This window comes from Phoca vitulina, unplaced genomic scaffold, assembly GCF_004348235.1.
Source record: "Phoca vitulina isolate PV1807 unplaced genomic scaffold, GSC_HSeal_1.0 scaffold1, whole genome shotgun sequence".
NCBI lineage: Eukaryota > Metazoa > Chordata > Mammalia > Carnivora > Phocidae > Phoca > Phoca vitulina.
Genome location: NW_022589704.1, coordinates 44,914,415 through 44,927,725, shown reverse-complemented (window position 1 = coordinate 44,927,725; position 13,311 = coordinate 44,914,415). Strand labels below are relative to the sequence as shown.

Sequence of the window (13,311 nt, the reverse complement as noted above, 5' to 3'; positions counted from 1 at the left end):
CTGATGGTTCAACAGTGATGTGAGCATAGAAAAAACCCTCAAAAGTATGATAAAGGTTACAAACTGAAGTCATAATGAGTCACTGAAATCCAAGATAATCAATGCTATGTTTATATACTCTGTTTGATTAATAGGAAAGAGGATGCTTTTTAATCTCTAAAATTAAAAATGCATTTCTATTTTCTTTAGGGTCCTACTGGTCCCATTGGTCCCCCTGGCCCAGCTGGTCAGCCTGGAGATAAGGTAACACTTACTACTACTTAGAAACAACAAGAAAATATCCCTAGTGTTTTGGATGCAGGGCAATATTTTTTTTCTCTTTTTTCAGGGTGAAGGTGGTGCCCCTGGACTTCCGGGTATAGCTGGTCCTCGTGGTGGCCCTGTAAGTGTCAAAGTCACCTTCAGTGTGCTTTTTAACCCCACCTGGGCAGCGGCCATCCCTGCTTCCTGGTTTAGCAATTCTGCCCCCCAGGCCCCAAGTCTCAATGGCAGGATGCCGTTTTCAGGAATCCTATGACATGCAAAGGAAGGTCAAAGTTCTTAAATCTAAAATTCACAAAAGACCCTTTTAAATCACGCCTTCTCCCCTAAATAATTCTGGAAAAAATTTTTAAAAGGCACAAATAATATACATTTATAAATAATATTTCTTAAACCTGCAGGATCTTTGCCTGAGGCACCTTCCAGATCTAAAATTTTCTACCTTCAGGGTTTGCAACTCAGGACAGATACATAATAAATGGTCCTACTTACTTAATTGATTGATTTCTCAATTAACCCTTTTAGTATATTTTTAAATGCTGACATTTTTTAGAAGTCATATGATTGCATGTGTTAAACACTTCAAAATTCTCAGATTATTTTTCTTGTAAATAATATCACCATCAGAGGCAGAAAGAACCAAAGGTTCTGGTGTTGTCCACTCCTGATTTTGTTGAGAAGTGGAAAAGTCTTCACAAGTTTCACCGTGTTGGTTAGCTTTGCATACTTCCTGCCAAAGGCAAGATAAGATGATGTAGAGGATGATATATCATTGTCCCTGTGGGAAGGTGTCTTCACCGTGACCAACCGTGACCAATGAGAATGCTTTTCACTTCAGGGTGAGAGAGGCGAACACGGGCCTCCAGGACCTGCTGGCTTCCCTGGTGCTCCTGTAAGTATGAATACACAGCCCAGAAGCACTCTCTTGCTGAAAAACAGACGTTTGAATCCGGATTCTAGTCAAGCCTCAGCTGCTCATTCCCTATAGGGTGACTTTACCCACCCCTCCCTTTTTTTTCTGTTTTTTTGTTTTGTTGTGTTTTGTGTTTTGTTTTTTACTTCACTCTTACTCTTTAAAAGATGGAGATAAAAACACTTGACTTGCCTTTATGCTTCATTAATGAGACTCACATGATACCCTAGATTTTAAAACACTCTGAAAATTTAAAAAGTTATTCCATTGTAAGATGATACTAATTAAAAGTTGCTCTAGGCCTTATCTTTCTCCAGTGAATTTACTGGTGCTCATTTTCAAAGCACAATCCTTGGAGAGGCTTTCTCCCTTAGGACAAATAACATCCATTTTAACATTTTCTTGATAGTTTTCTTTTATCACGAAAGCATTTTGATTCACTTTGGTTTGGCCTGTCTTCAGAGAACCTCCTTTTCCAATTTTATTTCAACATCTTGCCACTTGAAGAATTCTATTTTCTGAAGAAAGAGTCTGATAGGCCAAGTGTATTGGGAAGGACGTCAGCTCACAGGTCGTTGTCATTTCTGAATGTAGGGACAGAATGGTGAGCCTGGTGCTAAAGGAGAAAGAGGTGCTCCTGGTGAGAAAGGTGAAGGAGGGCCCCCTGGCATCGCAGGACCCCCTGGGGGTGCTGGGCCTGCTGTGAGTATTCTCTTTCATTCAGTTTTCAAATGGAAAGCACTTTGGTGTATCCATAGTCCAAGACTTCATACTGAGAGAGCCTGTCAAGGTGACAAGAGTATCATCTTCCTAGGAGTACAGTTCTGACTTTGAAGCTTGGCTCTAATAGTCTAGATAGGACCCCAATCAAGTTGTTCTAACCACTTCCTACCCAGAGTTACTGTTTTGTTGATTTTTGTTTGTTTGTTCATTTGTAGGTCTGTTGTAGTTTTTCTCCCCCAGTTTTATTAAGATACAATTGACATATAACGTTGTACAAGTTTAAGGTGTACGACATAACGATTCGATATATGTATACGTTGCAAAATGATTATCACAATAAGTAGAATTCCTGTTTTTCAAAGGCTGAATGCTTCTTTCAAATTTTGAGTGTGGTGGAATTCTGATGAACCATTTCTACCTCCATTCCATATAGGGTCCCCCTGGTCCCCAGGGCGTCAAAGGTGAACGCGGCAGTCCTGGTGGTCCTGTAAGTATTCACTCTCTTAACTAGTATTCTCTAAACTGTGATTCAAAAGCAGTAATTAATACCAATCTGCATAAAAACTGCCTTGAAATCACTAGATCCTGAAAGAGAGTATAAAAACTATAATCCCTTAATTGTATGTTATATGTAAATTCTAAAAGGAAAAAAAAACAAACCATAAATGATCCCAGGGTAGAATGCAGATCACATTTCTTATCCTTTATATTTGTTTTTAGTAGTTTATTATTCCTTCTGCTTCACTTTTGAAATTCAAAAATATATTATCATTTCCCAGGGTTCTGCTGGCTTCCCTGGTGGTCGTGGTCTTCCTGGTCCTCCTGGTAATAATGTAAGTATTTTTTCTAAAAATATTTTTTCTTTATTCCATAAAGAACATTCATATATGCATAGGAGGAGAAACTTACCCATTGCTACTTTTCTCTGTGATTAAATCCCATCTAAAATGCAGGTAAAAGAGGGAGGAAATATTCACTTTTCATTATAAAACACTCCAATTTCAAAAAATGTCTTTGTAGGGTAACCCAGGCCCCCCGGGCCCCAGCGGTGCTCCAGGCAAGGACGGGGCCCCCGGTCCACCTGGTAACAATGGTGCTCCCGGCAGCCCTGGAGTGTCTGGACCTAAAGGTGATGCTGGCCAACCCGGCGAGAAGGGATCCCCCGGCTCCCAGGGCCCCCCGGTGAGTGGCTGTGGTGCCCTATGGATTGACAATACTCTTTTATTTTGAATTATGAATTCCACAGAGGAAAACCTAATCACAGAGAGAAGAACTAAGGCTTTCTTATTTGTTCAACAGGGACTTCCAGGCCCACTGGGAAGTGCCGGGATTACCGGAGCCAGGGGTCTCGTGGGACCACCGGGCATCCCGGGTCCTAGGGGAAGCCCAGGCCCACAGGGTGTCAAGGTGAGTGTGGCCATCTTGCCCTGGACTCTGGTTTCCTTTGATAGCCTTCGGAGATCACTTAACCATAGCAAGCGTGTCATGAACAAATTTTCCTGTAAAAGATGCAAATTCTTGATATGTTCAGATTTTCAGGAAGCATGCATATTATCAAAAGGCTGCCGAACACAAAAACAATGCACATCATAGGGCAGCCTTGAACATAAACACTAAGAAATTGATAACACAGAAAATATCTTGCCACCCTAAGTACCTCCGTTAGGAGATGTGTGAGCATTCTTTACTTTGTTGACTGTCAGTTTTGAAGAGGGAAATAGTCAGTTTATAGACCTGTGAAAGCCTTTAATTAATACCAGTTTTCCATCAACTCAATTTGTTTCACACTTCTAATTTTCTTTCCCTAATATTACTGTAACATCCTAGCATCTTATACTTATTTGTCTTAAATATCCATTTACCAAAAGGGGTAATAAAATTCTGTATTATTAGGGCTCACATTTTGACACTTTGAGCACCTCTTTAAACAAAGTGTCATATAATATTGTAATGAAATGAAGATATAACATTTAAGCATATTCAATTTATATGAACATATCTGGTAAATGTATATTTTTTAGATAGAGCCAGATGTCCAATATAAACTAATTCTGATGGTCACCATAAACCTATAATTTCACGATGGTTAATCATTATTTTTTTCTCACAATGGCCATGTCTTATTTATATATCTCATATTAGAATGTATTCTAAATAATATAATCATTGTCATTACTTAGCTTTTTGGTATCCAGAGTCACTGGGAAAGTTGGAAAATACAAGAAACTTGCTCTTCCTCAATGATAGGGATAGTTTTAGGAACAAATTCAATAGAATTTTTAATAAAACAAAGTTTTTCCTTGAAAAATAAGAACATCTCATAACATATTGATTGCTAAGATAAAATAAGTTAAAAAAAAAGTTTAAAAAATTTTTAAAGTTAAAAAAAGGTAAAATAAGTTAAAATAAAATGTCTTTTATTTCTTTATGCACAGGGTGAAAGTGGGAAACCAGGAGCTGCTGGTCACAATGGAGAACGCGGTCCTCCTGGACCCCAGGGTCTTCCTGGTCTGGCTGGTACAGCTGGTGAACCTGGAAGAGACGTAAGTACTAGTTCTTAGGAAATATCCAATTGTCCTGGTAGTGTTTGGTAATGTATTTAAGCAAGGGTCAAATTGTGCCTTAATGTCTAAGAGTGTAAATATTGTCACATGCCAAAGTTCTCCTTCTTTTTTTAATAAGATATCCCTTCTATTACAATTTAGAATAATCTTAAATGTTCATGTTCATTAATATTTACCCAGTGAATGATCATTAATGGAGAAGAATATGGATGCTAGCTAAATAAAGACACAAGTTGGGGATGGGGAATGCCCCAATTTATAGCATTCCTCCTGCATGAAAATGTGCTGCATGTTATTTGTGATTAAGTCTTTTCTTAAATTGTAGATTTCTATTATCAGCTTAAATTACTGTTTCTTAAGCTTTTATTTGTTATCTCTTTCCAAAGGATTTTTTTTAGACATTTTTCTTTCCTAATCACTTCTCCCTCTCTCACCTGTGAAATTTTAGTGCCATAGGTATACTGCTTATCTGTTTAGGTATGACCCTTTGAAGGGCCACAGCTTTTGTAATATCTAAGATTTTTTTAGTCCTAAGAACCAATTTTTATCCTCTTTAGGATGCTGTTGCTACCATTGAGAATACATGGCTTAGCTTGTATTTGAATGGTTCGAAAGAGTTTGATTTCTTTTCTCCTTGTTTTTTTAATCAGGGAAACCCAGGATCGGATGGTCTTCCAGGCCGAGATGGAGCTCCTGGTGGCAAGGTAGGTATAATGAACATAGATACAGTGGGTTTGTGTACTTAAAGTGATAACTGCTGATCACATTTATGTTGGATCTGTGAATTTGTCCTCAGGGTGATCGTGGAGAAAATGGTTCCCCTGGTGCCCCCGGTGCTCCTGGTCATCCAGGCCCCCCTGGTCCCATTGGTCCAGCTGGAAAGAGTGGTGACAGAGGAGAAACTGTGAGTTTTTCTTTGCTTACCTATTTTCCTCAGTAAAGGGATTAGTAGGTGGAAGGTACGATGTCAGATCTGAGAACCAAATGATCTACTATCATTTCTTTTTGTTTTTATGCTACTCTTTCCTTAGGCAACTGGGGTAAAAAAGGTATCTGCTAAGTTTCTGGCAGTAGTCAATGAAGAATTCGTTACTAAATTCAAAGCAGCATTAATCAGTCTAAGTGTATATTCACTGGGTAAATGCGAGGCGGAATTAGCAAGACTCTCTCAGCTTTCCTGTTTAGACCCCTTGGTAAAGATATAAACAGAGAAAGCACTTTGAAGGAGAAAATGGCACTAACTTTCAATAATCATGTGCATACTATTAGTCCATCACAGTGAAGTTAACTTCTAAATAAAACAAAGCTTTATCAATAAATAAACAATTCCCTGTGTGTCTTGTTTTTATTTCAGGGCCCCGCTGGCCCTTCTGGTGCTCCGGGTCCTGCTGGTTCCCGAGGTCCTCCTGTGAGTTGTTTTTTAACTCATTCTAGAGTCTAAGAAATGTTCTACTTTCTGGCATGTTCAGGAAAAGGGGATGACAACATACACAACTATGGAACAGAATTCTAACTTTCTTTTGATGATACAGAAGGCAATTCAGGATCTAAAATTCCTTGGGGCCAAGGACCTTTGTAGCAACTACTGGGGTTTCATGCAATTATCAGTCCAAAATCAAAACTACAAGAACAGTCTTCAGTGTTGCATGTATGCAGTGTCCGTGGGATTTCTAGTTAACAGAATGTCATGGACTGGATTTAATTGCTATCAATTTTATTTTGTTTTACCAATATGTATGTGTGTTTATGACCTTAATTTGAAATGTGTCTGTAAAGGGTCCCCAAGGTCCACGTGGTGACAAAGGTGAAACAGGTGAACGTGGTTCTAGTGGCATCAAAGGACATCGAGGATTCCCTGGTAATCCAGGTGCCCCAGGTTCTCCAGTAAGTGCATCCGCTTTGTTAGAAAATCCCCTTCGGTGCGTGTTAAGTGATGAGCTAGGCAACTCTGGGAGACCAGAAGTAGAAAAGTGCTCATCTTTAAAAGTTTATGTTAAAAGAGATGAGACATGGATTCGAGGGCTTGGTTGAAATAGTAGTTGGCATGAGGCAATGGGGAGATTAAAAAAAAAGGCAATCATATTCCATCATGACCCCCATGTTTCTTGATTTGATCTTGAATGTACAGTTTCCTAAATCTTTGAGAAGTCTTCCTTCATATTTACCCTTCTTTTCCTCTCAGGGTCCCGCTGGTCACCAAGGTGCCGTTGGTAGCCCAGGACCGGCAGGCCCGCGAGTAAGTGGCATAGAAAGATACTGGAAGATCCATATTTTTCAGATATTCTAGCAGGAAGATATCCTAGCATTGTGATATCATGATCATTTTTTAGGGACCTGTTGGACCCAGTGGGCCCCCAGGCAAAGATGGCACGAGCGGACATCCGGGTCCCATTGGACCGCCAGGGCCTCGAGGGAACAGAGGTGAAAGAGGGTCTGAGGTAAGACTGCACTCACAAATATCCGGGTTTAATTTGCTACAGTCTTCAGGTTTCAGAAATGCTTTGTAAGATTTGGAAGCTAGATAGTGAGTTCAGTACAATAGAAGCACCCAACTTAACTTAGAAAATCAAAATGACTTTTAGAGATTCTCTACCCTTTCGCCATCACACTATAACAAGAGAGAAAAAAAAAAACAAACCTTTTTTACCGTTTGATCAGAGAGCAGTCATTATCAGAATAAAGACAAAAGCCCAATTAACCAAATGAACTCTGCAGGCATTGATCTCACGCTGGAGATCGCACAATTATGACCATCGTAATGAATGGCAAGCACGTGGCACATCTTCTCAAACAGCTTCCATGATTCCTGTTTTGCTACCAATACCATCATTCCCAGTACCTTCCTATCCCACATCTTTGGTATAAACGGAATAAAAACCATTATCCCCATGAGTTACAAATTTGGTAATTGAACACAAATAGTAATCAGCCCAAAGACACAAAGTTAATGACAAATCTGAGATGAGAATCTACGTTCCCTGATCAGATTCCCTCTGGCATGTCAGAGTTAGAAGTGTTTACATCATTTATTCAGACGGAAACATGATAGAGTAAAATTTGTGCTCTCACTCCACTGATTTGTACCCAGGGGAACGCAATAAATTTCATGGCAACAAATTTATTATCATTGGTTATCATTTGATCACAAAACAACTCAAGTAAACCTTTCTTAAAATAATTATGTTGACATATTGGTTGTTTCTAATGCATTGTATTGACCCAGCAACATATTCTTTCAGCAAAGAGCAAGTACACCTCCATGATGCCTGTTCTTACCCATCCTAGGGCTCCCCAGGCCACCCAGGACAACCGGGCCCGCCTGGACCTCCTGGTGCTCCTGGTCCGTGCTGTGGTGGTGGGGCTGCTGCCATGGGTTCTATCGGAGGGGCTGAAAAAGCTGGTGGTTTTGCCCCATATTATGGAGATGAACCGATGGATTTCAAAATCAACACCGAGGAGATTATGACTTCACTCAAATCGGTCAACGGACAACTAGAAAGCCTCATTAGTCCTGATGGGTCCCGTAAACACCCTGCTCGGAACTGCCGAGACCTGAAGTTTTGCCATCCTGAACTCAAGAGCGGTATGTGGGGAGTCTTTCAGGCTCACGGCAACAAGATTACAGAGAAAGCTGCTTGGATGAGAATTGGGGGAAGAGAAAAGTTTCACTGTGAAGAGAAAATATTTTATAGCAGAAATAGTACTTAAAGAATGTTGGTTGAATTGAAACTGCTTGATACTTTCAGAAAGTATACACTGCAGGTATCCTTAAGATGGAACATAAATAGCCCAAATATTCCAAATGTAGGAAAATTTCAAGATAGTCTTGTAGAAATTTTAATGTAAGTCATAGTTTGGGATGTTTCTGCATATCATTCTAAAGTTGTTTGAGTGATAAAGCAACATAGATCACGGTGTTTTCAGGCCAAAATTTATATAACCTGATACAGACATAATTTGCAACTTAACTTTTGCAATCTTTATTTAATGAGATTAATTTTTGCGACAAATCTAATTATTAGCTTTTTCATATTAAGAAACAGTTAAATGAAACATCCCAGACTTATATAAAATTAAATCAAATACCGTAATATGGTAAGACTTTACATATATCGGGTTAATTCTTTCTGAAAGGCAAAAATTATTTCAGCCTTTCAGATACCTTGACATGGAACATTGCCTTTGTTAGGAGTCATTTCTGAAAATTACTTAAGAAAGAAAACAACATCAGTCACAGGGACTTTGGGTTAAACTTACTGGCATAAATCTAGATTAGATGGAAAGCTTACATTATTTAGCAAAACCACATTAAACAGATAATCGTCTTAAAAAGAGGGGGAGATTTCAATAAATACAATACACCAATCAGAATGTCTTGGCTAAGTATATCATCATTGTTCCATATCAAGGAGCTATATTTTACTTCAGTGCTTTCTAATTATTATACCTAACGCTTTTTAATCTACACAATTTCAATAAAAAGTTTCTGTATTATATTGTACTATAAAATACAAATAAATTAACAAACAATATTATGAATGCTTTACCAGGTAAACAAACAAAATCATTCTGGCCACAACTTCACTACTGGATTTTGTAACCAATTCCCATTATTCTCTTTTGTGACTATTCAGGAGAATATTGGGTTGATCCTAACCAAGGTTGCAAGTTGGACGCTATTAAAGTATTCTGCAATATGGAAACTGGGGAAACGTGCATAAATGCCAGTCCTTGGACTGTTCCACGTAAGAACTGGTGGACAGATTCTGGTGCTGAGAAGAAACATGTTTGGTTTGGAGAATCCATGGATGGTGGTTTTCAGGTAATAATGGATATACCGTTTTTTAACTAAGTCATTCCTACTTACCTAACTTTTTTGATTCCTCCCAGTTTTTCATCACAATGCTGAATTAGTTAATAAATAGGAGAACCCAAATGGCTTTATATATTCAGGTGACTATCTTTATAACTTTTATACCTCCTCTCCCAAAGCTAAGTTAGATTGAATTATTTGTTGTATGCAGCCACCTTTCTTTCAATTCTTAACACCTTTTTTACTCTAGCATTATATGTTACACACACAATAAGAACATATCCACATATAAAATATTCATACATAAAATATATGGATAACCTGCGTTATAATGACCATACTATACTACATGAATCCTTAGGACATATGGTTGCAACGAAGATGTTTGATCAGCTGTGTTTTTCCCCATCACAGTTTAGCTATGGCAATCCTGAACTTCCTGAAGATGTCCTCGATGTCCAGCTGGCCTTCCTCCGACTTCTCTCCAGCCGGGCCTCCCAGAACATCACGTATCACTGCAAGAATAGCATTGCATACATGGATCATGCCAGTGGGAATGTAAAGAAAGCCTTGAGGCTGATGGGCTCAAATGAAGGTGAATTCAAGGCTGAAGGAAATAGCAAATTCACATACACAGTCCTGGAGGATGGTTGCACTGTAAGTAATAGCATTTTTAAAGGCATGGACCATAATGATCTTAGCATTTCTAGTTTAATCATGCTATTTTGAAAAGAAGAAAAAAATAATGAGGGTGAACAAAAGATAACATTTGGTGTGAGTTATGTAGGATCTACTGGTTCATTGCAGGGAATATTAAATACCACACACAAAAATATATATCTTCTCAACCTCCAGGTGAAACGAGTTGAAATGAAATCAGTAGAAATTTAAATTCATCATATAAACTTTATTAGATAATCTGGGTGGTTACCATACATTCTCCATAATAGCTATCATATGGACTCAATCTAAAATCTCTGCTTTCTCTTTAATTTTAAAGGTTAGCTTTAAATCTTTTCTTTGTTATTATCATTTATAAGCAAAGGGAGAATTCACTTCTAATACTAGCAAATTCCATCATGAGAGACTTACTCACTTTTTAGTAAACCAACCATATACCTGGTAGCAGTGACCAGACAGAGCCAGGCCTCCTGAACATGGGCTGGCTATTGGCAATCTCTACTGAATGTACCTTAAAGCTCCATAATGCTTTTGGTTAACAATATGGTTTATTAGGGTGCCTGGGTGGCTCAATCGGTTAAGCATCCAACTTTTGATTTCTGCTTAGGTCATGATCGCAGGGTTGTGAGATCAAGCCCCATGTGGGGCTCCGCACTGGGGTAGAGCCTGCTTGAGATTCTCTCTCCCTCTCCCACGACCCCTGCCCCCTCATGTGTACATGCTTTCTCTCTCAATCTCTAAAAAAGCCCAATATGGTTTATTATCTGGGATGATTATAACTTTAAAATGGAAGAGGTCTCATATGCATGGAAGATAGCATGGCAGGTTGGCAACACCCTTAGGGCACACTATGTTTTTAAACTTGGTCAGTCAGAGGAAGTGTCTAAGTAATTGTAATGTCATGATAGCTCACATTTTTTTCCTCTTTTTTACAGAAACACACTGGGGAATGGGGCAAAACAGTCTTCGAATATCGAACACGCAAGGCCGTGAGACTACCTATTGTAGATATTGCACCCTATGATATTGGTGGTCCTGATCAAGAATTTGGTGTGGACATTGGCCCTGTTTGCTTTTTATAAATCAAACTCTATCTGAAACCCCAGCAAAAAATTTCACACTCCATATGTGTTCCTCTCATTCTAACCTTGTCAACCAGTACAAGTGACCAACTCAAGTCCAGTTATTTATTTCCAAAAGTTTTGGAAAAAGTATAATTTGGCAAAAAAAGGATTTTTTTTTTTTTTTGCTGTTACACCAAATACAGTTCAAATGCTTTTTGTTCTATTTTTTTACCAATTCCAATTTCAAAATGTCTCAATGGTGCTATAATAAATAAACTTCAACACTCTTACAATAACACTGTGTTATATTCTTTGAATCCTATCCCATTTGCAGAGCAATGACTAGGCTTACCATTAAAAGATAATCTTTCTTTCTGAAATAGTCAACATGAAATTAGAAAAGACCTCCCTGTTTCAACTACCTCAACCTGGTCAGAAATACAGATGAATTCTAGAAGTCCCGGAAGATGAAAAAATTTATATAATTGAACAATAATTTCCTAAAATACTGGCAAAAAGTATAGTACAAGAATTTGAAGAAAATTTTAAAATCTACAATTATTTTAATCTTGGATATCAACTGCTTTTAAAGGTGCTTTTCTCTTTTCTTGTCATTGCTGAAATTATCAAGATTACCGATATTTGGGAAGGCTTTAAAGACACATGTTATGGTGCTAATGTATTTTCACTTTAAAAACTCTAGGTCAGAATTGTTGCCTTACATTCAGAACATAAATGCACAGCATGTGTACATGTCTCCTGTCAAAAAAATTTATTGGTGTGTCACTTCGGGACTCTCTCCCTTGATCCTGTAAAAGTCAACAACAACAAAAAACAAATAATGGGGCTTCTTTTGTCACAGTAACACAGAGAATGTGTTGAAATTTAACTTTGTGAGCTTGTATGTGGTTGTTGATCTTTTTTTTTTTTCCTACAGACACCCATAATAAAATATCATCATAAAACATTCCTGGTTTTTGTCACTTTTAATAGATACAAGAAATGCATGTGTACACTCTAGAACTCTGGTGATCTTCTTGAAAAAAACATACTGAATTCTAACTCTCTAGCTTAATAATGCAATGACCTCAAGAATATGAGATAATAAGCTATGTTCAGAAGAGAGAGAATGCTCAATGGGGAATCTTGAGGATTTTTAGATCATATTCAGTGAAAACTGAGGGCATGCTCTTTGAGTCAATCCCTGGAAATAATAACATAGTAAATTCAGTTGTCCCCAAAAGGGAAGGAATCAGGGAGGAAGATGCCAGTAATTTATTAGAAGTAAGGAGGGTCTGGCAAAACAATTAAGAATAATTCAAGTTGAGGCTTTTCTACTGCTGCTACACACTGTCTCATTGCCCTCTTGGCCCTTTTCCACCTTCAAATTCTTCTTCTTTTAGTTACTGTAAGTATGGTCTTGCACATCTGACTTTATAGTTTGAAGTTTGCTTACTCTATATGGTTTATAACAATAATACTACTTTCCAAAATAAAAATTCTACCAGCCAAATGTCACATCAAGACATCCACTTACCCTCCATGTTAGAGGAAACCAGTGTTAACAGCTTCTTGTGCATCTTTCCAGAAATATTATATATACACATACACACATACAGAGATATGGAGAGACAGAGATAGACAGAAAGAAAGCAAGCCAATTTGCATTATGCCTTAAAATTAAATTACTTGGAGTTTTAAATTTAGGCATCTTCAAAGCCAGAAATATTTGGCCAAGTCTTCCTCACATTGCGTCACACTGACAGTGGCTCTCTTGTCTCCCTCTTTCATTTATAAGGACCTTTATAATTACATTGGGTGCAACGGACAATTTAGGATAATCTCCTCATCTCAAGGTCATTTGATGACCAACCTTAATTCTGTCTGCAACCTTATACCCAAAATAGCATCTAGTGTCCCGTGTTATGATGATTTCACCAGGCTGCTTTTGGGGTATGATTTTGAATATGGCTCTGAAAGTGAGCCTTCTCTTCATATATGTTTATTTTATGAGCCTGGGTTCTATAGCTTTCTCTGAATTTCCCTGAAATTTAGACAAAATCTATAAATTACATTTCTACTTAAAACAGCCAATGTTCATTTAGGTGGTTTGTAACAAAGAACCCTGACTAGGCCAGCAACTGATAATAGCAGTAATGGCAGTGAGCAGAAATTCAGGAAAATGGAAAAACTCTGGGATCAAATATTGTACTGGTTAGGGGTAAACATAGGAAAATCCAATTTGCATTCAGAGATGAGAACTTTTCAGTCTGTGGAGATAGGGCTCACATC

The 13,311-nt window shown here is 38.1% G+C and overlaps 1 protein-coding gene across 1 annotated transcript in view; it reads left to right on the top strand.

The window, feature by feature from the left end:
• COL3A1 (collagen type III alpha 1 chain) overlaps positions 1–11,315 on the top strand; it is a 38,145-nt gene extending 26,830 nt beyond the window's left edge. The window contains exons 33-51 of the mRNA XM_032406323.1: positions 190–243; positions 329–382; positions 1,100–1,153; positions 1,769–1,876; positions 2,331–2,384; positions 2,677–2,730; positions 2,918–3,079; positions 3,197–3,304; positions 4,333–4,440; positions 5,112–5,165; positions 5,258–5,365; positions 5,816–5,869; positions 6,238–6,345; positions 6,644–6,697; positions 6,792–6,899; positions 7,747–8,044; positions 9,096–9,283; positions 9,689–9,931; positions 10,891–11,315. Of these exons, the coding sequence (XP_032262214.1) occupies positions 190–243; positions 329–382; positions 1,100–1,153; positions 1,769–1,876; positions 2,331–2,384; positions 2,677–2,730; positions 2,918–3,079; positions 3,197–3,304; positions 4,333–4,440; positions 5,112–5,165; positions 5,258–5,365; positions 5,816–5,869; positions 6,238–6,345; positions 6,644–6,697; positions 6,792–6,899; positions 7,747–8,044; positions 9,096–9,283; positions 9,689–9,931; positions 10,891–11,037 (2,118 nt within the window). The 3' untranslated portion in view covers positions 11,038–11,315. The remainder of the gene's footprint in view (positions 1–189; positions 244–328; positions 383–1,099; positions 1,154–1,768; positions 1,877–2,330; positions 2,385–2,676; positions 2,731–2,917; positions 3,080–3,196; positions 3,305–4,332; positions 4,441–5,111; positions 5,166–5,257; positions 5,366–5,815; positions 5,870–6,237; positions 6,346–6,643; positions 6,698–6,791; positions 6,900–7,746; positions 8,045–9,095; positions 9,284–9,688; positions 9,932–10,890) is intronic.
• Positions 11,316–13,311: the final 1,996 nt, after the last annotated feature.